The 26,511-nt window shown below is 34.6% G+C and overlaps 1 protein-coding gene across 1 annotated transcript in view; it reads right to left on the bottom strand.

The window, feature by feature from the left end:
- The window catches only part of LOC136042639 (uncharacterized), a 53,002-nt gene that overhangs the window by 18,997 nt on the left and 7,494 nt on the right, over positions 1-26,511 (bottom strand). Inside the window, exons 2-3 of the mRNA XM_065727602.1 lie at positions 20,549-20,684; positions 14,897-15,051 (exon numbers count right to left, since the gene is read on the bottom strand). Of these exons, the coding sequence (XP_065583674.1) occupies positions 14,897-15,031 (135 nt within the window). The 5' untranslated portion in view covers positions 15,032-15,051; positions 20,549-20,684. The remainder of the gene's footprint in view (positions 1-14,896; positions 15,052-20,548; positions 20,685-26,511) is intronic.

Here is a 26,511-nt window from a genome sequence, read left to right on the forward strand (position 1 = left end):
TTTATTTAATGCAAGTAAAAAGACAGCTTACATTAAAAAAAATTTCAGGATAGAAACTATTCAACTTTGATCTTTAATTTGTGCCATTTTTTTTTTAACTAATTAATATTGACCGTGTTTTGTTTTGAGTTTATCTGGTCTGCTTAGATTTCTAGTACATCTCCATAGGTACGATAACCAGCAAAGAAAAAGAAAAAAACTGAAATTCTTTCTTTGTCAACACAATCTGCTCAAAAGGGTTTAATGCCAAGTTTTTTTTGTCAAATGTTTGACAAGGGTATAATAAATGATAAAACTCACTTTTAACTAAGCATTAGCAATTCATCTTATTTTAACTAACTTCATCTTATTTTGTTAGTTTTTTCAAAATTTATATTTGAAGATCACCGTGTAAGAAATAGAAAAGTCTGAAATAGAAAGAGTCCTATAATATAAACAGTATTTTTTTTCAACTAGGCTAGTCATTTTCAAGTAAAATAACGTTTTGCTCTTTGTATGCACCTAGGATTTTCTAGTGGAATCAAGCAGTAACGGAATCAAAACAGAATTATGATAGCAATAGGTATCTCAAAAGAATCGTCTTATTATGCTGATCACAAACCAATAAGATTCATCAAATTTAGTTATTCTCATTAAAGGCTATAAGCCTGAGAAAATGTGCCTGATTTTAGAGAAAAGAGGGACATGCCCCCAAAAATTAAATGAGTCTTAATGAAAATGTGACAAAATAAATATCACACCATTAGATTTAGTATGTTGAAGAATCCTATTGAAGAGGTTTCAGACTCTGATTTTCCAAAAAAAAAAAAAAAAAAAAAAAAAGAATTTTGCTTTTTTTCACCAAAAAGAAAAATCTCGGATGCGTATTATTATTTATTATTGTTATCGGGGTGATCGCAACGAACCAGTAGTCGTAGATGATCAGGACAGGGATTATTCAAACGGAAATTAAAGGTTCTAGTGCCCTTTTCAAGCACCGAAAAAGATTAGAGGGTAGTTAGCCTCATCCCACGTCCTATTTTCTGCCAAAGTCGTTCGATCAAAATTTTGAGCCTCCGATACTGTTCAGCATAGTTGAAAGGTCCCATAACTGTACTTTTAGAGATTATATTACCCCTAAAACCAATTGGGAAATTTCATTAACTTATGAAATTTACCCATTGTTTAGGTATAATATTTGTTATTGGGATGTATGCACACATTTTTATGGGAGGGGGGTGGGTGGATTTTTCTGCTGGGAGATTTTCCAAGGGTAAAATTTTCCACGGGGAGAAAAGTCTCTGGGGGTGAACTTTTCGTGGGAAATTTGACGCTGGGAAGTTTGCCTGAGTTTCTTTATGAAATTATTTCTATTTTTCTTACTTTCTCTTTCCCGACTCAATATTACACGTGGAGATGTTAATGTTAATTGTCCGAAGGAAATTTTTACCGAGATTGCATTGTATAGAACATCTTTCCGTGGATGGTGACTAGATTTTCAGGCATTATTTAAAAAACCATCAGAGGTTAAATAAAAAATCCAATGAAAGTAAGGAGTGACATTAAAGCTTAAAAATTCCCCACAGGGGAATTACCCCTGTGTTTGAGTATTTTACTCGGGATCACGGTAATCATATTTTTCTTCGCAATCATACATTATATTTAGAAGAAAACAACAAACAGCCTGTTCTATGAGATTTTTTATTTTTATTCCTTTTTTTCAAGCAGCGCAATTCAATACTTAGTATTCAATAGTATTGAATACTAAGTAATTCAAGAAGCGTACTAAAGAAAATGGAGTAGGCCTACTTCAATCGATGAGGATGAAAATTGGGACAAGTGATTTTTAATGGGTTTGATTTAATTTTGATTTGTAGAATATAGTTCAAGTTCTCGAATTGAAAATTTTATCGAATTTCTTGTTTTGACTAAAGATTATATCTTCGTTTTAAGATCTTACTAATCTCTTTGGCTTTTATTTAGCACAGGACCTGTTTCATGTAACTATAAGCCTCAAATGTGATTTTTTTTTTTTCAAATCTTCATACCTATTCCGAAAAAGTTACAACTTTTTTTCCAGATTTTCAGCTCAGTGTGGGGTAGGGGGTGATTCCTTCTTGTGCTTACTAACTTAGACTTGCTTAAAGGCATGATCTCACTATTTGTCACCACAAGAAAAAAATTAATTTTTTTGTACGACAATGCCAAATTTCAGAAGTTAACCTTTGGAGTCAGATCATAGCAATCCATTAGGTATTGCAAACATGGTTTGAAGACCTTTAGAGGGTTAGAAGGTTGCCTTCTAAGTTTGAAGTTCAATCATGTTTCTAGGACTTGTGCTTATTTTTTCCACCCAGTTTCATCCCGATTCTAGGGTTACAGGGTTAGAAGATCTTCGAAGGTTAAGCCCCTCGAAGCAAGGTGCTCGAAACAAGTTTTAATGCCTTTTTAGACACTTATTTTTCAATTCAACAGGGGGGGGGAGAACAAAACTAACCTTCTCCGTCTGTACGATAGTATTGAGCTGCACTGCTACAAGGCCAAAATAAAACCATCTTGATACCCTAAAACGACTATAAAACGTCATTATGGCCTACAGGAACGAACCAGTTAAATATTTTTGATGAAAAATTTAATAGTTTGTGATTTGATAGAATATATGATTTTCTTCCCTTGTCAGCAGTCCTCCCCCTCATATTTTTTCTTTCACATTGCTTTCCCACTCTTTAGCTCTCTTCCCTCCAGTGGTTTCCTTTTATGGTCATTTTAAATTCTATGCTCTATATTAAAGGTATGCTTCCTTAGCCTTTTTTTAGCCTTTAAACGGCCAAAAAGAGCTTTTTTATCATAATTTTTATGAGAAAAGAATTATTTCTCATAAGAAATTAATGACGTTTTATAATGACTATAGAACGTCATTATAGCCTACATGAACGAACCAGTTAAATATTTGTGATGAAAAATTGAATATTTTGTGATTTGATAGCCTAGATGATTTTCTTCCCTTGTCAGCAATCCCCCCCCCATATTGTTTTTATTTCACATTGCTTTCCCACTCTTTAGCTCTCTTCCATCCTACGGTTTACTTTAATGGTCATTTTAAAATTCTATTCTCAATATAAAAGGCTTTTTTAGCCTTTAAACGACCAAAAAGAGCTTTTTTTATCATATTTTTTTTATTTTCATAAAAAATTACCCAAATACAAAATCACATACAGCAGGAGGGACACGCTGCGTTTGCCGGAAGTGTGCAGCGTCTAGCGCGAAATGTAACTTTGTGGGTGCAAAGAATAATGGAGTTAAAAAAAAAACTGGCACTCCGAAACGTAATGCATGTGGAAAAATTCGGGCAGCCCCTCAGGAGAGAGTAAAGACCCAAGATCCAAACTCACCCATGCCCTTAGATCAATTGTTGCATATTGTTTTTTGAATCGACACTCTAAATCAAACATCAAGGGTGGTGGGGTCTAGGGGCTAATTGGCCAATGCTGTAAAATGTAGGTTATATTGGCTTTATTGTGAATCCAAAAGACCTTTGAAAAATATAAGTTGTATATTTTTCTCTAATTACTCGCAATATTATTTTTCTAGTACCGAGATTTAACTAACACAAAACTAAGTCAATTATAATCTTTCATGGAATATTTTTGGCCAATCAGAAAAACATTCAATAAGCTGAAAATCTCGGTATCAGTAAAATCATAATGTGATTAGGTCTTAAAAACATTGTACTGTACTATAGTTATAGTACTAAAAGTACTTTTGTAGTACTTTTATAGTATTAAAAATTTTCTTGCTGGTACTAAGTGGCTTATTTTTTAGTTACAACTGTCATTTTCACTTGATTTGAGTAAATTGGCTCTAATTTTGCCCCCTCCCCCCATCCCCAGGATTTTGATGAAATTATGCCACTGTTCTCTAGTAGTGTTTTTTCTACCAGAGGCAAGATCGCAGTATCAAGTTGCAAGAGCTACTTGTTTTCCATAATGCAAGTCACTATTATAAAGTAACAAATGATCATAAATCCTAAATTATGCTTATAGCTTCTTATAGCTTATAGCTTCTATGACCTACATATAAAATGTAAAATCACATATAATATAAAATCCAATTATTATAAAAATTAGTAAATATAAAATCATATACAAAAGAAAACTATTTTAAAGTGTTTCGACACCCATCTCCCCATCGTCTGCATTATTGAGTGCGGTTCTGGTTGTCTTCAGCTCAACAAGGGCGTCCCGCATATTCTAAATAGCAATCATTAAACGCTAGTTTTAAATCAAGCTTTCTTTTCTTTCAGTTCTAGAATATGACTTTTCTTAAATCCTGTGCTTCCTTAACTGAAATCACATGAAGAATTGACCTTTTAACATACGTTGGCTACTTTTTTTTTTGCCACAACATTCAATAGAAAGCTCCTGCATCTTTCCAAGCATAGTATCTGGATGATGTATTGCCATTGGCATAGTAGTTTTTTTTAGGATGGGTGACTGGGCAGCCAGTAATGGAAATTTACCAAATTTTCTCAAAATTTAACTGTATAATCACTGTTTAGGATTTATCAATGGCAAAACCGATTCTTCTAGCGAGGACAATGCCCCATCCCCAGCCCTTAACCAAACTAAGTACGAATAGGAACCATTATACGAACAACGCATTTGAAAACAAATGTCTGAGTTGCGTTGAAAAATTTATGAAATGTTCAACTAGAGATCCCATTAGAAAGTGTCTTAGCTCCTTGGATCCGGAACTCTCTGTTTGAAAAAGAAAGAAATCACACAAAGTTTGAAAGTGATTTACAGTACTTGATCATGTATAGCTCTACTTGACAAAAAAAAAAAAAAAAAATATCTTAAACCTGGGGATTACTCGACATTACTCTCTTAACACTGAAATAAAATTAAAAATTGACTAAATTTTAATTGAATGAGTATGCTGGAGGGCTTCATCAAAATATTTATTGCCATAATTTTGGGTTTCTTGAAATAAACCTTTGCTCTTGGAAAGGCAGCATAAGACACAAATAAAACAGTTACAAAGAAATAACATACGGAAGTCAAGGAGGGTCAAATTACATGAAGATCAGAATCAGAACCCACATAACACGTGAATCAAAACCGCCAGCTGTCTCTGTCGAAACGCAAACGACTGTGTCTGCTCTGGTCGGAATTTAAAATTAGAGCTTCAAAGCACAATCTAAATATCAAATTTCATTAAGATCTGGTCACCCTTCGTAAGTTACAAATGTCTCATTTTTCCAAATTACCCCCCCCCCCCCCAACACCACCAAAAAGAGCAGATCCGGTCCGGTTATGTCTGTAAAGTATCTTAAACAGGTTTTTATTCTTTCCATCCAGTTTCATCCTGATCTGTCTGCTTTAAGTATTTTCTAAGATTTCCGGCTCTAATTTTTCAGAATTAACCCCCCCCAACTACCTCAAAGAGAGTGAATCCGTTCCGTTTGTGTCAATCATATTATTTTTCCCATCAAGTTTCATCCCGATCCCTCCACTCTAAGTGCTTTCCAAGATTTTAGCTTTCCCCCTCCCAACTCCCCCCTCATTGTCACCAGATCTGGTCAAGATTTAAAATAACAGCTCTGAGACACGATATCCTTCCAAAAATCAAATTTCTTTAAGATCTGATCAACCGTTCGTGAGTTAAAAATACTTCATTTTTTCTATTTTTTCCGAATTAACGGGCCTCCTACTCCCCCCCCCCAGATAGTAAAATCGGTAAAACGACTTTTTCTGATTTAATCTGGTCCGGTCCCTGATACGCCTGCTAACCTGGTCCCTTTCATCGTCCTAGCTTACCTGGAAGTGCCTAAAATAGCCAAACCAGGACTGACAGAACGACAGACAGCCCGATCGAATTTGTGATTGCTATATGGCACCTGGTTAATACCAAGTGCCATAAAAAAAGAAAAACTAAAAATAAAGAAGAAAAATAAACTAAAAAAAGAAGAAAAAAGCTAAAAACTAAAAAAGGCAAAACACTAAAAAAACTAAAAAGAAAAAAAAAAGAAAAAACTAATCAAAGAAAAACCAAAAAAGAAGAAAACAAAAAAACTAAAGAACAAAAAAAAAGAAAAAAACTATAAGAAGAAATAAATGAAATAAAATGAAAAAAAGAACAAACTACAAAATAATGCAAATAAGAAAAGAAGAAAGTAAAAAAAAGAAAATGGAAAAACTAAAATAAAGAAAAAACTAAAAACAAACCAAAGAAAAACTGAAAAAGAAAAAACCAAAAAAGAAAAGAACTTCAAAAGAAAAACTAAAATAAAAAAAAGAAAAAAAGAAAAACTATAAAAATAAAAAAAACTAAAAAGAAAAAAACTAAAAAAATTCAAAATTAAAAAAAACTAAAATAAAAAATAAAAAATAAAAAAAGACGAAAACCAAAGAAAAAGAAAAAAAATTTTAGGCGAAAGAAATAACTAAAAATATAAACAAGAAAAAACTAAAAAGGAAAAAAATAAAAGTGAAAAAGCTAAGAAAAAAACTACAAAAAAGAAAAACAACAAAAAAGAAAAAACCGTAAAAAGGAAAAAATGATAAGAAAAAAAAAAAACTAAGCACAATGGCAATCATTTTAAAAAACCAAAAAAAAGAGGTTCAATTTTTTTCTCTCTCTACTACTCTATCTTAGTTAAGTATTCAATAATTTTTTTTTTTGAATAATAACTATTAAAAAATTGAGACTATTTCAGTGTATTAAGTTGCTTAAAATGTAAAATACTGGTAATTGCACAAATATTTCAATATATTTTGGCAATGGATCAAAGTAATTCGAAACCCTTAAAACAGAAAACTCAAATTTTGAAATTTATGAGAAATTGTTGAACTTTAGAATGCTTAGTGCTCAAAGAAAATTTGTCCAAGTGTCAATTAATGGCAAAAAGAAATTATCCTAGAATGTTACAAAAAATAAACACCAGGACGAAACCCTCTAGCAACACAAAACCAGGCTTGCGGTTCAAAGAGGAAGGACAGATTAGGAATGTGCAATTTACGTCAACGAAGGCGTGTCGCGGAACCACGAGAGGAACGTTAAACTAGACTTGCAGTTGGCAGAGAAAGGGGAAAAAGAAGGCTTGTCGAGGAACTACCAGAGCAACAAGAAACCAAACTTAATACTGAAAGAGAAAGTAAAAAAAGAGGGTGTTTCGAGTAACTACCAGAGCAACGTGAAACCAGGCTTGCAGCTGATAGAGAAGGTAAAACAAATAAGGCGTGTCACTCTATTGCAAACGCAATGCGTGACTAATCTACTGGAATTCAAGTGCTGCCTTTCCAATGATAATAGCTTGAGTAGCGTCGTTTGGTGCTCAAATCGAAAATCAAGATCAATTTATGCTTACTTTCAAATTAAAGGGCAAATTTATCATAGAGCAGAGTCCCTTCTACCATTCTCAGGTGAAAATCATAAATTTTTACAACCGTACTTCATCAGTGATGGCAATTCTGAATTGAATGCACGTTACCAAATTTCTTCCAACTTTGAAAGGACTATCGTTTCCCAATTGCAACATCTTTTCCACGATAATAATGGTTAGTGCGCCTGTTCAAAACAGCAATCAATATGATGCTTACTGATGCTCATAAAATTGTTATATACGCTGACAAAATGCCCACTGGCAAACATGTGCGTAGATACAATGCTCGAACTATCGATGAAGTGGCAATCGTTATTGTCGGTGATCAGTTTTTACCTCGAGATAATGTTCTTCACAAGCGAAACGCTCAGTTGGTAAAATTCCTGAAACTCATCGACGCTACGATGCACTACAATATCCTATCATTTTTTGGGATGGAGCCGACGGCTATTACTTTAATAATAAATTGATAGATCCATCCACTAACAAACAAAGGGACAAGAAGTGCAGCACAATGAATTATTATTCCTATCGACTAATGATTCGTCACAATGAAGATAATTATATTTTTAAATGCCGTCAATTGTTTCATCAATACATCTTTCATATGTATGCAAATATTGAATCAGAACGTTTGCTATTTATCCATCTGAATCAGACCAAGCTCGGCTCTGAACAACACATTCATTTGCAAGATGCAGTTGTAAATGACGGTAATACCACTAACGTTGGAAGATTAACAATTTTACCTTCGTCACATGCTGTCAGTCCCCGTCATATGCATGAATATGCTCAAGATGCTATTGCGTATGTTCGTCTAAATGGTGGTCCGGATTTATTTATTACATTTACATGTAATCAATCTTGGGACGAGACAAGAGCTTTTACTTCAAGGACAATCGCCGGCTCACAGACATGATATTACGGCCCGTGTCTTCCAGCAAAAGTTGAAATCACTGATAAACTACATAGTTAGACTTCAAATCTTTGGCTCAGTGCGATGCTGGATGTACTCAGTGGAATGGCAAAAACAAGGATTACCCCACGCACATATACTAATCTGTCTACATGATAAAATTACCTCTAATAAAATTGACGATTTGATTTCCACTGAAATACCTGATGAAAATGTCGATAAGGGCTTAAATGATATTGTGGTGAAAAATATAATACATGAAGCTTGTGGTGCACTGGATGAAAAATCACCATGGCCAAAGGAAAGTGCACAAAGCAATATCCTCATCTTTTAGTACCCAACACAATTACCGGTAATGATGGGCACTGGATGAAAAATCACCAAGCATAGCCAAAAGAAGGTGCACAAAGCAATATCCTCGACTTTTAGTACCCAACACAATTACCGGCAATGATGGTTACCCAGTATATAGAAGAAGATCTACTGAAGATGGCGGTAAAACAGAAATAATAAAGAAGCATAACGGTACCACCAACGAAGTAGATAACCAGTGGGTTGTTCCATATTCTCCTTTATTATCAAAAACATTTAATGCACACATAAACGTTGAATACTGTAACTCCGTAAAGGCAATCAAATACATATGTAAATACGTCAACAAAGGCATCGACATGGCAGTTTTTGGCTTGCACTCCAAAACCAGTGATATCGATGAAATCGTACAATATCAGGCTGGAAGATAAACAAGCAGTAATGAAGCTGTTTGGCAAATTCTTTCATTTCCAGTACATGAACGAAGTCCAGCTGTTGTTCACTTAGTGGTACGTTTACAGAATGGTCAACGTGTTTGTTTCTCGGAATCCAATGTGCAACAAAGAGTCCTAAATCCGCCGGTACAAAGTTAACTGCTTTCTTTTCGATATGTCAAAATGATTATTTTGCAAAACAAATGCTGTATACTGAAGTGTCTTTGTTTTACACGTGGAATACTAAAAATAAATCATTTGAACGTCAAAACATGATAAGTCAGTCGATGGCCAGCCTACCATCTTCAAAGATAACATGATAAGAAGACTCTACACCATTCACCCCAATCAACATGAATGCTTCTTTCTCCACCTGCCTTTGGTGAATTAACCCGGTCCGATGTCCTTTGAGTATTTCAGAACTATAAACGGTACTATACATGACGCTTACCGTAGTGCATGCCAAACTAAAAATTTATTGGAGAATAACCAACACTGGGATAACTGCATCAATGACTTGATCGAAACGTCAACTCCAAGTCAAATTCGTGTATTCTTTGGAATCACACAAACAATTTGCTCTCATTCAGCTCCTACAGAGTTATGGAAGAAATATAAATCGAAAATGGCCGAGGATATATTCCATCAAAAACTTTTAGAGACGTCAGATATGGCCTTTGATTATACATCAGAAATTTATAACTACACTTTAGTTATTATTGAAGATTTGTGAGTATGTATGGCTAACAAACCTCTTCAGGATTTGGGAATGCCTTTACCTAATCGTAACGTTGCTGATTTGACATGTGTAGAATTGGATCGTTAATAAAGGTTACAGCACGAGTGATCTATTTTCGTATGTACAAAATAATATTTCTAAGTTAACGTCTGAGCAAAAACAAATTTATGATAAGATAATGCAGTGTGTAGATAACAACGCTGGAGAAATCTTCTTTTTGGACGCGCCGGGAGATATTAGTAAAACGTTTGTGATAGAATTGATTCTGTCATCAATTTGATCAAAAAATGAGATAGCGTTGGCAATTGTGTCGTTCGGAATAGCCAGAATAGCTGGTAAAGTGTTGCAGCAATGCAAACTTATTAATTGGGACGAGTGCACAATGGCAGACAAAAAGTCACTCGAGTCTTTGGAGCAATCATTGCGATATTTGCGAGGAAATTCGAAATCCTTTGGCAGCACATTAATATTGCTTGCGGGAGATTTCAGGCAAACATTACCAATAATACCTAGATCAACCCCTGCGGACGAAATGAATGCCTGAAAAATTCTAATTTATGGGCACACGTAAAGACATTAAAATTAATTATAAATATGCGTGTCCGATTGCAAAACGATGACACTGGTGAAATATTTTCAGATCAATTGCTGGCAATTGGAAACGGAAAGCTCCCAGTAGACACAATTTCAGGACGTATGGAACTGCTTGCTGAATTCTGTAACTTAGTGACGTCAAAAAATGAATCGGTTGAAAAGGTATTTCCGAATATTCTAACCAATTATAAAAATCATAAATGGCTCAGTGAACAAGCAATTTTGGCAGCCAAGAATAAAGACATCCACGAAACCAACAATATTATTTTGACCAAGATTCGAGACCAGGAAGTAATTTACAAGTCAGTCGATACAGTTCTGGAACCAAATGAAGCGTTTAATTATGCATCTGAATTTATAGAGTCCCTAGATCTCTCAGGGTTTCCACCGCACGTACTACAACTAAAAATAGGCGTAACCAATAATTCTGTTACGAAAGATTAGCCCACCAAAGCTTTACAATGGCACGCGACTTGCCGTAAAAAAACAACAATGGAAAACACAATAGAGGCAACAATCTTGACAGGGCCTCTTGAGGCTGAGGTTGAATTTGAAATCTTTTTAACCCATATTAACAGAATATTATCATCCTTTTTTCCCACTAGCTACAGGATTGGAAGCAACGAAGCTTGCAGTAGGCATGTAGGGTTTCACATTTTTTATTTTTTTTTTTTTTAAGAAGAAATGTTGAAAAAAGCTTGTGTTTACATTTTAGTCTATGTTTACGATTAATTAAAAAAAAAAATGTGAACATACTTCTTTAGCTTAGGATTGCTTACAATTCGAGGAAGGACAGAAAAAAAAGCATATCGACACCTACAAAACAGCATCAGGGGACCCAAATTTTATTACAGGATCTTTCGAATCAATCTTATGAGAAGATCTCTACTCTTGTGTCCAACTTACATATTGTGTTTTACTCTGCGTTCCAGAATTCCCTCAGTAACCAAATAATTGTAATTGGTTACTTTTATTCTTAAAACCTACCATTTATAAAATGTGTAGATACATTTTAGTTATTTCAGAATTCTTTCAATATTAGCCGACAAGGTACATGTATAGCAAGTTTTATTTTTTTATCTTCTTATCTGGCTTAATAAATTCATAAATCTTTCATAAATTCGAGCATTAGTTGTATTCTTGTCTGCCAAAACAGATTTTATTAAACAGTAGATGAGCCTAGTTTGCTTTTGTTGTATCTACTTTTATCAGAGCCAGACGTGTACACACACTATTTTTTTTATCTCGTTTCCTTGGAATTTAGCATGGGGACTCACCAAAACAAACCAGTTGACTAGGAATTATGTGGGTACTTATCTATTAGCCAGTACATATTCGAGAATTTAGATCTATAAAATAGGTCAATAACTCGTTCATTTCTGTTTATATGCGAAGACAATTAGCTTCGGCGCAATGAAAAACTATGTTAGAGCTATATTTTGATAAATATGTAGCTGGTGTTTTGGTTAAATTATGCTACATTTTACATCCAGTAAAACTATACTTAACCCTCCCTACCCAATGTGCAATTATAAAGCCAAAATTATATTTATCCTATCAATCTCCCAAGAGTCTCAGTTGTTTCAAACCCGTACCTGTAGATCTGTGTACTAACTAACAGATAAGTACCATTATGTGTATAACCGGAAATCCTGACATATGGGGAGGGATAGGGGCTAGGAGCCCAAGTCATTGGGCTTCCAAAGAGACTAAAATAGGTTACAGGTTAGATCCTAAGCAGATACGTAGAATTTGTCGAATGGGTGAAACTTCGGTTACAAATAAATACTAGACATTATATACTTTTCGACTGTGTCATTATTTGCGCTCAATTTAGTCTCACACAAACATTATTATGACTTCTATTTTATCATTTAATAATATTATCTAATACCAACGGGTACCTTAGAAGGCCATATACCATCAGGAACCTATAACAATATGGGATAAATGAGACAAGATTTCTCAATGTCAATTCATACATAAAATTTCAAAGAAAATTTTGTTTACTCATATTTCATATTTTGTTTTGGCTTTAAACCCCTCTTCAAATTAAGAAGAAATCTACCTTTCAGGGTCGGGGTATTGCACATCAATAACCAAAACATCAAACAAGCAGCCAAGAACCTTAGGGGGGCATGATATCATCAAATTTTTCAAGATAGGGAGTTCAAAATAAGAACACAGCAATACACTTTTGGGTTGTTTTTATCTTAGGATGTATGCTTTTTCCCATTGTGAAAATCTACTTGTTGCCTTTTTATACTATTTACTATTAAATCTGTTAACATAAAATACAGCACTTTCTTATTTGAGTAATTAGGACACAAGTGATTAATCTCAAGAAATTTATGACAGACACATAAAAAGAGGAATTGTACTAGCAAGTAAAACCTGCTCAGGCCAAAAACGTGTTTTTATTGCGCTTGGAATTTACCAAGTGACATATTGCGATGGCAATTTCTGTCGGTCTGTCTGTCCTGGTTTTGCTGGTTTGGGCACTTCCAGATAAGCTAGGAAGATTAATTTTGCACGCGTATCAGGGACCAGACAAGATTAAACTAGAAATAGTCTTTTCCCCGATTTGACCATCTGTGGGAGAGGGCGGCCATTTAATTCGAAAAAATTAGAAAAAAATGTATTTTTAACTGACGAACGGGTGATGGGATCTTAATGAGAGTTTAAGATTTCGAAGAACATTGTGTCAGAGCACTTATTTTGAATCTCGACCAGATCTGGTGACATTGGGGGAGTTGGAGAGGGAAACCTGAATTCTTAGAAAACACTTAGAGTGGAGAGATCGAGATGAAACTTGGTGGGGAAAACAAGCAGAAGTCTTAGATACGTAATTGACATAACTGACACATATCCACTCTCTTTGGGGGGGGGGGGGTTGGGGTGATGGGGTTATTTTGGAAAAATTTTGAAAAAAATGAGGTATTCTTGACTTACGAACGAGTGATAGGATCTTAATGAAATTTGGTATACAGAAGGACCTTGTAACTCAGGCCTCTTATTTTAAATCCTGACTGGAACCAGTGAAATTGGGAGGAGTAGGGGGACTGGACATCCTGTATAACGCTTAGAATGGAGAGATCGAGATGAAGTTTGGTGGGAAGGACATGCACAACTCCTAGATACATGATTGACATAAACAGAAAGGATCCACTCTCTTTGAAGGAGTTTTTTAGGGGGGGGGTGATTTGGTTAATCTGTAAAAAATTAGAAAAATTAAGTATTTCTAACATACGAATGAGTGATCGGATCTTACTGAAATTTGATATTTAGAAGGACCAAGTAACTCAGACCTTTTCTTTCAAATCTCGACCAGTTTTGTTGACGTTAGGGGGAGTTGGGAAAAGGGAGAACCGGAAATCTTTGAAAACGCTTAGAGTGGAGGGATCGGGATGAAACTTGGTGGGAAGAATAAGCACAAGTCCTACATATATGATTGAAATAACCAAAACTGATTCGATCTCTTTGAGGGAGGTAGGAGGGGGGATATTATTTGGTAATCTTGAAAAATTAGAAAAAATTAAGTATTTTTAACTTAAGAACAGGACAACGGATCTAAATGAAATTCAATATTTAGAAGGACCTCGTGTCTCAGAGATTTTACTTTAAATGCTGACCAGATCCCTTGACATCAGAGGGAGTTGGAGGAGGAAATTTTAAATCTTGTAACACGCTTATGGTTGGGAGGTCGTGATACTTGGTGGGAAGAATAAGCAAAAATCCTAGGTACGTGATTGAAATAACCACACCAGATTTACTTTCTTTGGGGTAGTGGTAGTTCAGTAAAATTAGAAAACTGGGGTATTTTTAACTTACAAACAGGTAATCAAATCTTAATTTTAACTTGATATTTAGAAGGGCCTCGTGTCTGAGAGCTTTGATTATAAAGCTCAACTGAATCCAGTGACGTTGGGGTGAGTTGGATGGGGAAACCAGAATCCTTGGGAAACACTTCGAGAGTAGAGATCAGGATGAAACTTGGTGGGAAGAAGAAGCAGAAGTCCTAGATACGTTGTTGACCTATACGGACCAGATCCACTCTCTTTGGGGAGGTTGGGAGGTGGGGGTGGAGGAGGATTAATAAAAATTAGAGAGGAGAGATCAGGATGAAACTTGGAGTGGAGAGATGGGGATGAAACATGGTTGGGAAAATAAATAGAGCTACTAGATAATTGATTGACATAATCAAAACGGAGGTGGTGATTTGGGGGTGATTTCTAAAAAATTTGAAAAAATGAGGCATTTTCAACTTACGAACGAGTGATCAGATCTTAATGAAATTTGTTATTTCGAGTGGGAGGAAAAGAATGTACATATATATATATATATATATATATATATATATATATATATATATATATATATATATATATATATATATATATATATATATATATATATATATATATAGTAGACAGTAAGGAGCAGGACGTAAATGACTTTCAAATAAAATTACTAAAATTTAGAATTTAGAATTTTACTGAACAAATTTTCGGGAATTTACGAGAAAAGATTGAACATACTTCAACGTATCCGTCATCTAATGCTTTCCGCTTACTGAATTTGTGCCATTTAATTTCAGGTTGGCCTGCAGTAAGCCATTTACCATCTGCCTTACAGCCCAATGTAATTGACCCGTCTTCTTCTTCCACGATCATAGTGCTCAATTCCGTCAAACCTGGAAATTGAAATAAAATTGGACAACCACCTGCTTTATAACAATTCATTTCAATTTATTTATTACCTACCGAAAAAATAGGCGCAGATTCCAAAATGAAAGAGCATAGCATAAGGGGAAAAAGAGAAAAGAGAAGAAAATCTTATGAACAAAAATAAGTAGTTTTTTACAATCATAAGAACATAATCAAAAGATCCATAACATAACACAATCAACATAGAAAATACATAAGTTATAAATCATAAGAATCGTAACTCTATCATAAGATCGTAAAATAGAGAAGACCAATTATGATTAAGTTTACTGTTGGAATTGCATGTCGATACCCCCCAACAGAATTTATGCAAAAACAAAAGGCTACGTAACTTTAAAATTTAAGTAAAAACAAAAGGCTATAAATCAGAGACTAGGTCATCAGCACTGTTTTGTTTATTTATGACCTCAAACTAAGCAATAAAAACGATCCAATGCATAAAGTGTATATGTACATTTTATATATACCTCAAAGTATATACAAAATATAACTAAATCTAAATCTAATCTTAGGTGTTACATGAAATAACATTTTGAAAAAATCAGAGCTTTTCTAGAAAATTGTCATAAATTTTTGCCCGCCATCCGACCCATATAAATTGAGTTGGTACACTGTTATACCACCCTGGAAAAATTGTTTTGTACCCCTTTTAACTGTCCCCCCTCACTGAAGGAAACCTTGTGACCTTCGATAACCCTGTTATCTATCTTTTTAATCCGATACCCACAAACTGCAATCCCTCGAAATCGGTTTTGAAATTTGTTTGTCCTGACTTTCAACAGTCGATCCTAGCGAGTTCCTTAAGCGGAATATTATATATATATATATATATATATATATATATATATATATATATATATATATATATATATATATATATATATATATATATATATATATATATATATATATAGCCTACACCTAATACTACTGATTTAATACAAAACTAGCTCATAACCTCATTTCCCACCTTAACTGCAGCAGTGTTATTCTCGCACATAGTACTACTCATTTTATGTATTTGTCTGGTATACCATACAAGGATAAGAACGTTTTTAAAGCTCTGCTATCAGCAGAATCAAACGCCTGTTCATAATCATTAAAACTGAGGACCAAAGGTGTTTGACAATTAAGGCACTTTTCAATTATTAACCTAAGAGTAAAAATTTGGTCGACCCATCCTCTACCTTTTATAAAATCATACTGTTATTCTCTTAATACTTTTTCTGTAGTATTTCTCACTCATAAAAGTATCATACTAGTAAGTAATTTGCTACATACAGAGACCAGACAAATGCCTGGATAATTACGACACTCACTCCTATCACTCTTCTTATACAGTGGTTTAATTAAGGTTTTCCTAAAATCGTTGGGTAATTTGCCACACTATGAGCACCTGAAGTCTTATAATTTTTAAATCCATTTAGTATTGTCGCTAATTCTTTCTCACAAAAAAATCTTCGTTTATATCAAAGGTATCATAAACTTTTGCATTTTTCTCTATATCTTTTCTTTCAACTGTATCTCGGTTTAGCAAATTCTCAAAATGTTCCGCCCATCTATCTTTAAGTCTGTCCTTATCATTTATTGTGGCCTCATTCTTACATTAACTAGGACACATCCGGATAAACCGTTTCCACTCAGTTTATTAATATGCCAGTATAATATTTCAGTATTATGCCACCTAGCTGCATCTACGAGATCCTCAGCAATTTTATCCATGACTCCCACTTCACACCTCCTTATTTCATATTTTAATGGTTTCTCCAATTTCTCACTCCACAAATTCTTACTTCATATTTTAATGCGTTCTCCAATTTCCTTACATTCATTTTGTTTTCATATGATCTATCACTCGGAGTATTTTCACTAATATTCCTAGCTGCAGTCTTAACTTTATTCCCTAAGACACCATCAGCAACTTCACAAATTGTTTTTCTAAAATTATTCCTTCCATTTTCCACATTATCAAATTTTAAACTCTCAAGTTCCTTAAGATGTTCCTTGAAAGTTTCTCTCAAATTTTCATACTGGAGTCTACCAACATAATGACTTCCCAGGAGGTAGTTACACTTCCGAAATTCCAGCTTTGAATTAACCCTAGACACTACTAAATAGAGATATTTACTTTAACATCAATAAAAGCACTCCTGCTTACCCTAGTATCTAGTATTGATCCCGCTAGTCTTCGGTATACAATAACATAATCAATAAGGTCTGCTGTCTTAAGATCACACGAATATCATGTCATTTTATGAGCCATTTTATGATCAAACACCGTACTGGTTATAACTAGGTTGTTATACCAAGGAAATTGCAAAGTCTGTAGCCATTACTATTTTCTTTTCCACCGCTAAATTTACCTAGGCTATGATACCATCTATCCCTATTTCTACTAATCTCGGCGTTAAAATCTCCACGTAAAAACACAATATTTCTATATATCACCCTGTCTATTTGCTCCTGTAACTGTAATTAAAATTCATCTGAGTCACTAGTATCTACCTCAGTTGGTAAGGTAAAGGTAAAAGGTAAAGGATACGGCATTAGACTTTACAGTCCCTACCGGCGGTGCTGATCTCCGTTTCTTGGCCCTTCAGCCAGGAAGTGCAATGGGGGGTTGGGGGCCAGCCATCCTGTGCTTTCACACACCCTTCCTGTTTACCTTCCCCAGATTTCTCCAGGTACCCATTTAGAGCTGGGTCGACTCTGGCTAAGCTTACAGAGTCACGCCACTGACCCTCGTCCCAACTGAAGAATTGGGTACACTGGGATTTGAACCCGCGTCCTCTCAGACAAAGGATCCCGAATCCAGCGCACTAACCAACTCGGCCAGGACGGTCCAACATTGAAATATACTACTATAACTCATATTCTGGAGTTGAGCAATAAGTATTCTATTATTAATACCTTCAGAGCTTAAACAAGACTTAGCAGCTTCTTTATTCATCATGAGCCCTATTCCCTGTCTATGTACCCCATGCTTCTTTCCTGAGTAAACAAATTCTATATCACCTAATTTCATGCTTCCTAACCCTAGGATACGAATTTTGGAGTACTCTAGTAAGTCCAGTTCAAACTGTCTGAATTCGTAAGTCAAAATGTCGATACGTGATACGATAGTTCTATTTTAACGTCGTAACATTCCAAGTTCTAATTTTCATGTTCTTTAAATCACTGAAATTATTTTGGCATCAGGAAAAGCAGTGATCCTGGATATCAGTGCAGGATGGGAACCAACATATCTTCTCAAATCTACATCGAGAGGCTTAGTCCGACTTAGAACCGGACAGCAAGAACTCCCTGGGACCTCCAGTATGATTGGAGACTTTGTGCAATCCTTGGCCCATCTTGGTCACAACATGGTTTTCAGCACTTGGCGATGCTCTTCTATCAACAAGGGGTAAATTCCCGCACAGACAGTCCCAAACCTATTGCCTACAGCTCATTATATATTCATGCCTAAAAATATTATGCTGCTATGGGGAAGCAACCCATAGTATATAAATTAGCTCATAATAGTCCATAATATACACTAAAATTATTTCCACTAAACTTAAAATGACCAACTAGAATTCATACCCTTTTTCCAACATTCATCGATTAAATGGACATTGAGCTTAATTGAAAAAGCTTGAATCTGAAACCCTAAATAGCAAACCGAGGGCAAGCTCACACAGGATCTGTCGTTTATAAACTCCAGTCAGGGCATAATGGTCTTTGAATCATTAAAAACCACACACATTGTGCTTTTACACTTAATGATGGTTATAAGCAATATCGGAACAAATGACCCCACTATTTTAAACAAGTACAATTATATTTAATTTCTTTGATTCTCATTTAATTAGCATTTCACAATGCTACTTCATGGTCTAATAAATTAATATCAGAGAAGGACCAATTTATTAGGGAAACAAAACCAAGGAAAAAAATCCTGCAAAAATAGTAAGTCATTAAAATCTAGGGAGCCTGTGTGAATAAAATATCCAATAATTTATTTATAAAAGAAAAAAAAATTAAAAGATGGAAAACAATTAGTATGGAAAACCAACACTGAGGGTCAATAGCTGTTGGAATCCTTCTAATTCTAACAAATATAGGAACTACATTCACAAAAGGACATAAAAAACAATCAAACATGTAAATTCATATTAAGCCACCCAAAAGGGGAAAAATATATGATCTGGGATGGAACAAATTTTTTTTTATCGTAATATGACATAATACATTTTCTTAACAATACTTTTAAACATGTGAGGATAGTCAACACTTTGAACATTATTTGGTACGTTGGATCAATTTTGCAGAACCTGGATATCAAAACCCAACTTCCCACAAAATAATATAACCAGCCTGTTTTACCGTTTTTGTGAGCGAAAAGGCCTAGTTTTAATTAGATTCCATCTGGAAACGGCAGTTTCAATCTAGCGTAAGGAGAGCAGCCCCACTTAGAGCCATTCACTGCAATATCATATAGATTTAAAAATTATAACTATTAATTAAACATAAAATGACCCCCTCTCCCACAACTAGACTCAAGCCTTCCTCTATACTTTTTAACTGTAAAATTAATGAAAACCTTGAAACTTCAATAACTTTACTTTTGTTAAATAATCAACATTAGTGACTTAATTAATGAGTTTTTTAAGAAGGATTGCAAATATATCAATTAAAAATGCAGTTCCATGAACTTAAATACCTAATTTCAAAGTTTTTCTTTTGGGGATGATATAACCTGCAATCTAGAGTTCATTTATAGTAGGTCTAACAAAGTGACACTGACCATCCTTTATGTAGCTTATATGTCTTCTAGCAGGAAAGGAACATCAACAATGATTAGGACAAAAATGCTTCAGCTATCTAAAGGCTAAAGCCTAACTGACACATAACCTAGACTATTAAATCAAGTATTCAGACTAAAATTATTCATATTCAAAACGTGGCTTTTACAATACCATTCAAATCATAAAAATACCATCTCCTTGGAAAGAATTTAATACTTATTTTCTCTCCAAGAATCCATAAGATATACTGTTTGGGCAGTGAAACAGTGTGAAAGACGCAATTTGACGACAACACTATAGCTATAACTTGCACTAAAAATCTAAGATACATCTATCACTGCATCCATCACTGTTTCAGGTCTATCAGTTCACTTAAAGTTTTTATTATACTTGCTAAGACTTTTTCGTAGAGAAAGGTCTAAAGTGACTGAAAAAAAGGTGATTTGTCTTTTTTCAATGGTTTTTAACAAAGATTAAGGCATTTTACTATCTGAAGAATAAAATGCGAAGTTCATTTACAAAATATAGTTGTTTAGCTGGATGAAACTGAGTTTCATCCATTCAATGATGTAGCGTTCAAACATTTAATTTTATTACATTCAAAACATATATTGCCAGGAGCATAAGCACAAAATATTTGAAGAATAACTTTCAGTTATCGTTGGAAAGCACTTACCTTCAACATAGAGGATATGATCTACATTTGATGATTCTTGATCGTTACACTCGTATTTTCCAGAATCACTAGGAAATACTTCGGTAATGGTAAGGTTTCCATCCTTTGATATTCTATATTTTGAACTTGCGGTTATCTGTAAATAAGTAATGAATTACAATAGGTTATCAATTAATATACTAAAACGTTCACATCTTTATGAATACACACAGGGAACTCGATGAAGGTCCACCTCCTTGAAAAAACGTGTCTAAAATTGCAAGTTTTCAATTCATCTGCCTACAACGATCCTTTAATGTCTCCAGTTCTAATTTTGGATAAAAGTATATCAATGGCCATTTTTCTACTCAAGTAGTACTATGAGGCAAGTACTTGCATGTAATTTTTATTTATTTCACAGTTAATGCTTCGTAGTCCATACTGGCCGAATGGGTTGGTGCGCTGGATTCAGGATCCCTTGTCTGAGAGGACGCGGGTTCAAATCCCAGTGTACCCAATTCTTCAGTTTGGGACGGGGGTCAGTGGCGTGACTCTGTAAGCTTAGCCAGAGTCGACCCAGCTCTAAATGGGTACCTGGAGAAATCTGGGGAAGGTAAACAGGAAGGGTGTGCGAAAGCACAGGATGGCTGGCCCCTAACCCCCCATTACACTTCCTGGCTAAAGCGCCAAGAAACGGAGATCAGCACCTCCGGTACGGACTGTAAAGTCTAATGCCGTATCCTTTACCTTTTTTCTTACCTTTAGTCCATCTTATCTGAAACAATTTCCGTAATAAGCATTTGCTTTACTATTTCAAAACAAAAAAAACAAGTTTTTTTTAAATGAAAGTAAGGAGCGACATTATAACTTAAAACGAACAGAAATTATTCCGAATATGAAAGGAGATTTTCCTCCTCAACGCCCCACTCTTTGCGCTAAAGTTTGACTCTTTCTCTTAACCCTACATTTTAAATTAGTAAAACACTTTAGCGTAAAGAGCAGGGTGTTGAGGAGGAAAAGTCCCTTTCATATACGGAGTAATTTCTGTTCGTTTTAAGTTTTAATGTCGCTTTTTACTTTCATTTAAAAAAACTTTTTTTTTGTTTAATTTCTGGACGTTCTGCCCATTTCTCTTTAACTCTTTCCTTATCACTAATTGTGATTTTTCCCGGCTACCACCAACTCTAAGAGCGGTTTTAAATGGACTATAGATGTACACTTTTTCTCATACCCTGTTAGTCCGGACAAAGGACAAGTAAAAACCACCTTTAGGGTCACAAGCAAGAAAAGTAAGAAAACGAAAAGATAAAGTGTAGTTAAAGCCAAAAACGACCAGGTACACAAAGAAGCACAAATAAAATAAGTGTACATCAGCGATCTCTGCTCTTCAAATTCATATAAGAATAAAACACTAAGATTAATAAATAAAATAAGATTTCCTTTTAATACACATATTTTCCTTATACCTTGCTGTTCTAGTGATAAACTGTGGACACGTACTTTTTAAGATATTTTTGAAGTTTAAACTATATATTTTTTTTTTACTTTACCTTTCTTTACCGTTGAAATCCCAGGAACTGGGTAAAGCAATGCACCGAATCGTCATTCTCATCTTTACAAAGGGGGCAAGTAGACATTTCTTCTTTAAAACTTTTTTTTTGTAAATCTTTTTAAATGTTGATCTAATTAAAGAGTAGATGACTCTGATCTGCATCCAATAAGAGATATCTAGCTGGTAAATACAGCTGAGGGTAGAACTTTTACCAATAAACTACCTTCACATCCTAATAAAAGCTGAGCGCTTTTAAGTTGTTTATCTTCTCCTTCATATCTAGAACATTTGAATTTGTAGCACAATCTTAATCTCACTTTCCAGATTTCCATGTTTGACCATTTTTATTCTACCTTATTCCACACAAAAGAACTATCTTATGTATACAATGCTCAAGCTGATTCCCTGAATACTAAAGAAAGAAAATGGAATTATCCAAAATTTCGTAAAAGTTTACATTAATGAAAGTTAACGGATTGTATTTTATGTTTAACGCCCGTCTCACCTAAGAATGCTAATTTTTGGGGAAATATAATAAACGTAACTTTCTTTGTATGTAAATTAGTGAACATTCCAAAATATACTGGGATAGTTAAAATTCTGATCTTGCACCTAAATATAGTCAAAAATTTCAGCAGCATAGTGTAAATTATTGCAAATTTTTCTTGTTTAAATTACAGAAAAAAACGATTTCTTATAAGGCTTGGTAGTCCTAGTCCTAACAACAAATCTATAATTAAACTTCTATCCACTCCATCAAACGCTCCCTTTAAATCAAAAAATGGAACAAAACGCCCTCTTTTCTCCTAACCTGTTTCCTAGTCATCCCTGATAAAATAAAAACTGATCTATAGGACTATAGCCTTTTCTGAACCCTGCCTGCAAATCTGATAAAAGTTTATTTTGGTCTATCCAACTATCTATCCTACGACATAATATCTTAGCAAAAACCTTACTAAGTAAATTACTTAGGCTTACACCTCTATAATTCTCATGGTCTAATCTATCCTCCTTTTTAAATAAAGGCACTAGAATAGACGTAGCCCAAGACAAGGGCCATTTTGCACTATTCAAAATACCGGAACTGGAACATATTTTGACAAGCTAAATAAGAGATATAATAATTAGAAGTAAGCCTAATAAATTTTTATTTCCGACTGTATTGTTTCTCTCGTATCGATATCAGCTCTAGGTGCAATGAAGAAAAGAACAGACAAAGTCCCATGGTAACATAGTACCATTAAACGATTTTTGAAAAATATGTTCCATATACAGCGGAACAGTAATTTTTCTTCGTTTTAAGTTTCGACTTTGCTAGTCTATGCTAGAGCCATTTGTTTTGCATCATAATTTGAGATTTAAAAAACAACTAATTTCTTTATTGTCCTGTCTTGATATCTTCCCGTTTGATTTTATATCCATGGTAAATTGAATTTTAGCGAAGATAAACTGAAACACGTGAATAATATGAAAATATGCATAGGGGGAAGGGCTTCTAGTTCAGATTATGTTTCCAATGTTATCTTTAAAGAGATTTTCAAAGAACCGTGAAAATCAGAAAGCATTAAGGAGACCCATACCCAAGTTCCTCTTCTCATTTCTGATTTCTTCGGGCCGGCTTGTCAAGCTTATTTAATTCACCAATAATATGTATCCGATTTAGCTATTACTTTAGATACCAAGCTAATCACCTAACACGTAAATTTAAAATTACAGATCAAATCAATATATCTGCAACTGATAATTTATTACTATATTTATTTAGATTTTTATTATTATATCTTGGGAATTTCTAGGCAAATTTTTTGAAAAAATTAAAAGACTAGGGAAAAATCTGCTGCAAAACTTTGTGGGGCGGCGGTAGCGCACCGCCGATCGATCGGTATTATTCTATTTTGTATTTTTTACTTACTCTTATAATTTTCAAAACCAAGTTTACAGAAGTTATTACCAAATTTGTCCTTGCTTTTAATGTATTAGGAAGCAAAACCTTTATTTAGCTTTATTATTATGATTAAACCCAGTGGCATTAATCCACGAAGAACTAGGGTGAGAATTGGACAAAATTCAGTATCTAGTGGGGAGATAAAACTTCCTTCGTTTTAATTTTTTAAATGAAAACACAAAAATAAAGGCATTTTTTAAATGAAAATATCTCAAAAAGTATTCTTTTGAAAAAATAGAAAGGGAGACACAAAAAAATAATTTAGCTTATCTCCCCTCCTGTATAATATACACCACTTACGAACCTCCACCCCAATAAGGACGAAAGACGTAGCTTCAATTCTCTCTAATATTAATAAATCACGAACAATTAATGGAGGGACCTTAAACTGTCTGACAATTCAGTTGAGCTGAAAAAATAGGGAATTAATTAATTTTATAGTACCGCATTTCTATATATATATATATATATATATATATATATATATATATATATATATATATATATATATATACTTACTTATATATATATAATATACTTATTTAAATAAGTTGTGTGTCTGTCTACTGACGTCATGTTTGTGTGTCGACTGACGTCAGGTTTGTCAACTGACGTATCTTATATACATAAAAATGAGTTGTCTGTGTGTCTGTCGGGTGACGTCCTGTCATCATGTCATGTCGTCATGAAGTTAGTTGTCGTCATGTTTGTTATGACGATGACGTCATTAAACGGATTTAAGACATTCGTTCACGGAAAAATTTTTAATTGTAAAATGACTGAAGAACCTACAATGGCAACAGCCGTGGAAGCTGCTCAAAGAGTCTATGCCAAAAAATTTGCTGCTGATAGAGAAAGTAAGAAAAGAAAGCGTGCCGAGGAATCACAAGAACAACAAGAAAACAGGCTTGCGGCTAATAGTGAAAGTAAGAATAGAAAGCGTGCCGAGGAACTACCAGAGCAACACAAAACCAGACTTGCTGCTAAAAGAGAAAGTGAAAAAGGGCTTGCCGAGGAATCACAAGAACAGCAAGAAAACAGGCTTGCGGCTGATAGAGAAAGTAAGAAAACAAAGCGTGCCGAGGAATCACAACAACAGCGTAAAATTAGGCTAGCGTCTCAAAGAGAAATCACCAAAAGAAAGCGTGCTGAGGAATCACAAGAAAAACCTGGATCAGTGCGATGCTGGATGTACTCAGTGGAATGGCAAAAACTAATACCTGATGAAAATGTTGATAAGGGGTTAACTGATATTGTAGTAAAAAATATGATAGATGGATCTTGCGGTGCACTGAACGAAAATTCACCATGCATGGCCAAAGGAAATTGCACAAAGCAATATCCTCGACTTTCAGTACCCAACACAATTACTGGCAATGATGGTTACCCACCACATAGAAGAAGATCTACTGAAGATGGCGGTAAAAGAGCAATAATAAAGAAGCGTAACGGTACCACCATCAAAGAAGATAACCATTGGGTTGTTCTATATTCCCCAGTATTATCAAAAACATTTAATGCACATATAAACGTTGAATACTGTAACTCCGTAAAGGCAATCAAATACATATGTAAATACGTCAATAAAGGCAGTGACATGGCAGTTTTTGGCTTGCAGTCCGACATCAAAGAAATCGACCAAATCGTACAATATCAAGCTGGAAGAAACATAAGCAGTAATGAAGCTGTTTGGCGAATTCTTTCATTTCCGATACCTGAACGTAGTCCAGCTGTTGTTCACTTAGCGGTACGTTTACAGAATGGTCAACGTGTTTATTTTTCGGAATCCAACGTGCAACAAAGAGCCCTGAATCTACCGGATACAAAGTTAACTGCTTTCTTTTCACTATGCAAAATGATTCTTTTGCAAAAAAACTGCTGTATACTGAAGTGCCTTCGTATTACACGTGGTATAATAAACATAATGTATTGAACGTAGAAAAGTCAGTTGACGGCCGGCCTAACGGCCATCTTCAAAGATACCACGATACGAAGACTCTACACTGTTCACTCCAATCAACATGAATGCTTCTTTCTGCGCCTGCTTTTGGTGAATGTACCCGGTCCGACGTCCTTTGAGTATTTGAGAACTGTAAACGGTACTATACATGACACTTACCGCAGTGCATGCCAAGCTCCGAATTTATTGGAGAATGACCAACACTGGGATAACTGCATCAATGACGCGTGCGAAACGTCAACTCCAACTCAAATTCGTGCATTGTTTGGAATCATTCTAACAACTTGCTCTCCTTCAGCTCCTACAGAGTTATGGGGAAAATATAAATCAAAAATGTCCGAAGATATACTCCATCGAAAACGGTTAGAGACGTCAGATATGACTTTTGATTTTACATCAGAAATTTATAACTACACTTTAGTTATTATAGAAGATTTGTGCGTATGTATGGTAAACAAACCTCTTCAGGATTTGGGAATGCCTTCACCAAATCGTACCGCTGCTGTTTCGACATGTGTAGAATTGGA

The sequence above is a fragment of the Artemia franciscana genome, unplaced genomic scaffold (assembly GCF_032884065.1).
Source record: "Artemia franciscana unplaced genomic scaffold, ASM3288406v1 Scaffold_1644, whole genome shotgun sequence".
Taxonomy (NCBI): domain Eukaryota; kingdom Metazoa; phylum Arthropoda; class Branchiopoda; order Anostraca; family Artemiidae; genus Artemia; species Artemia franciscana.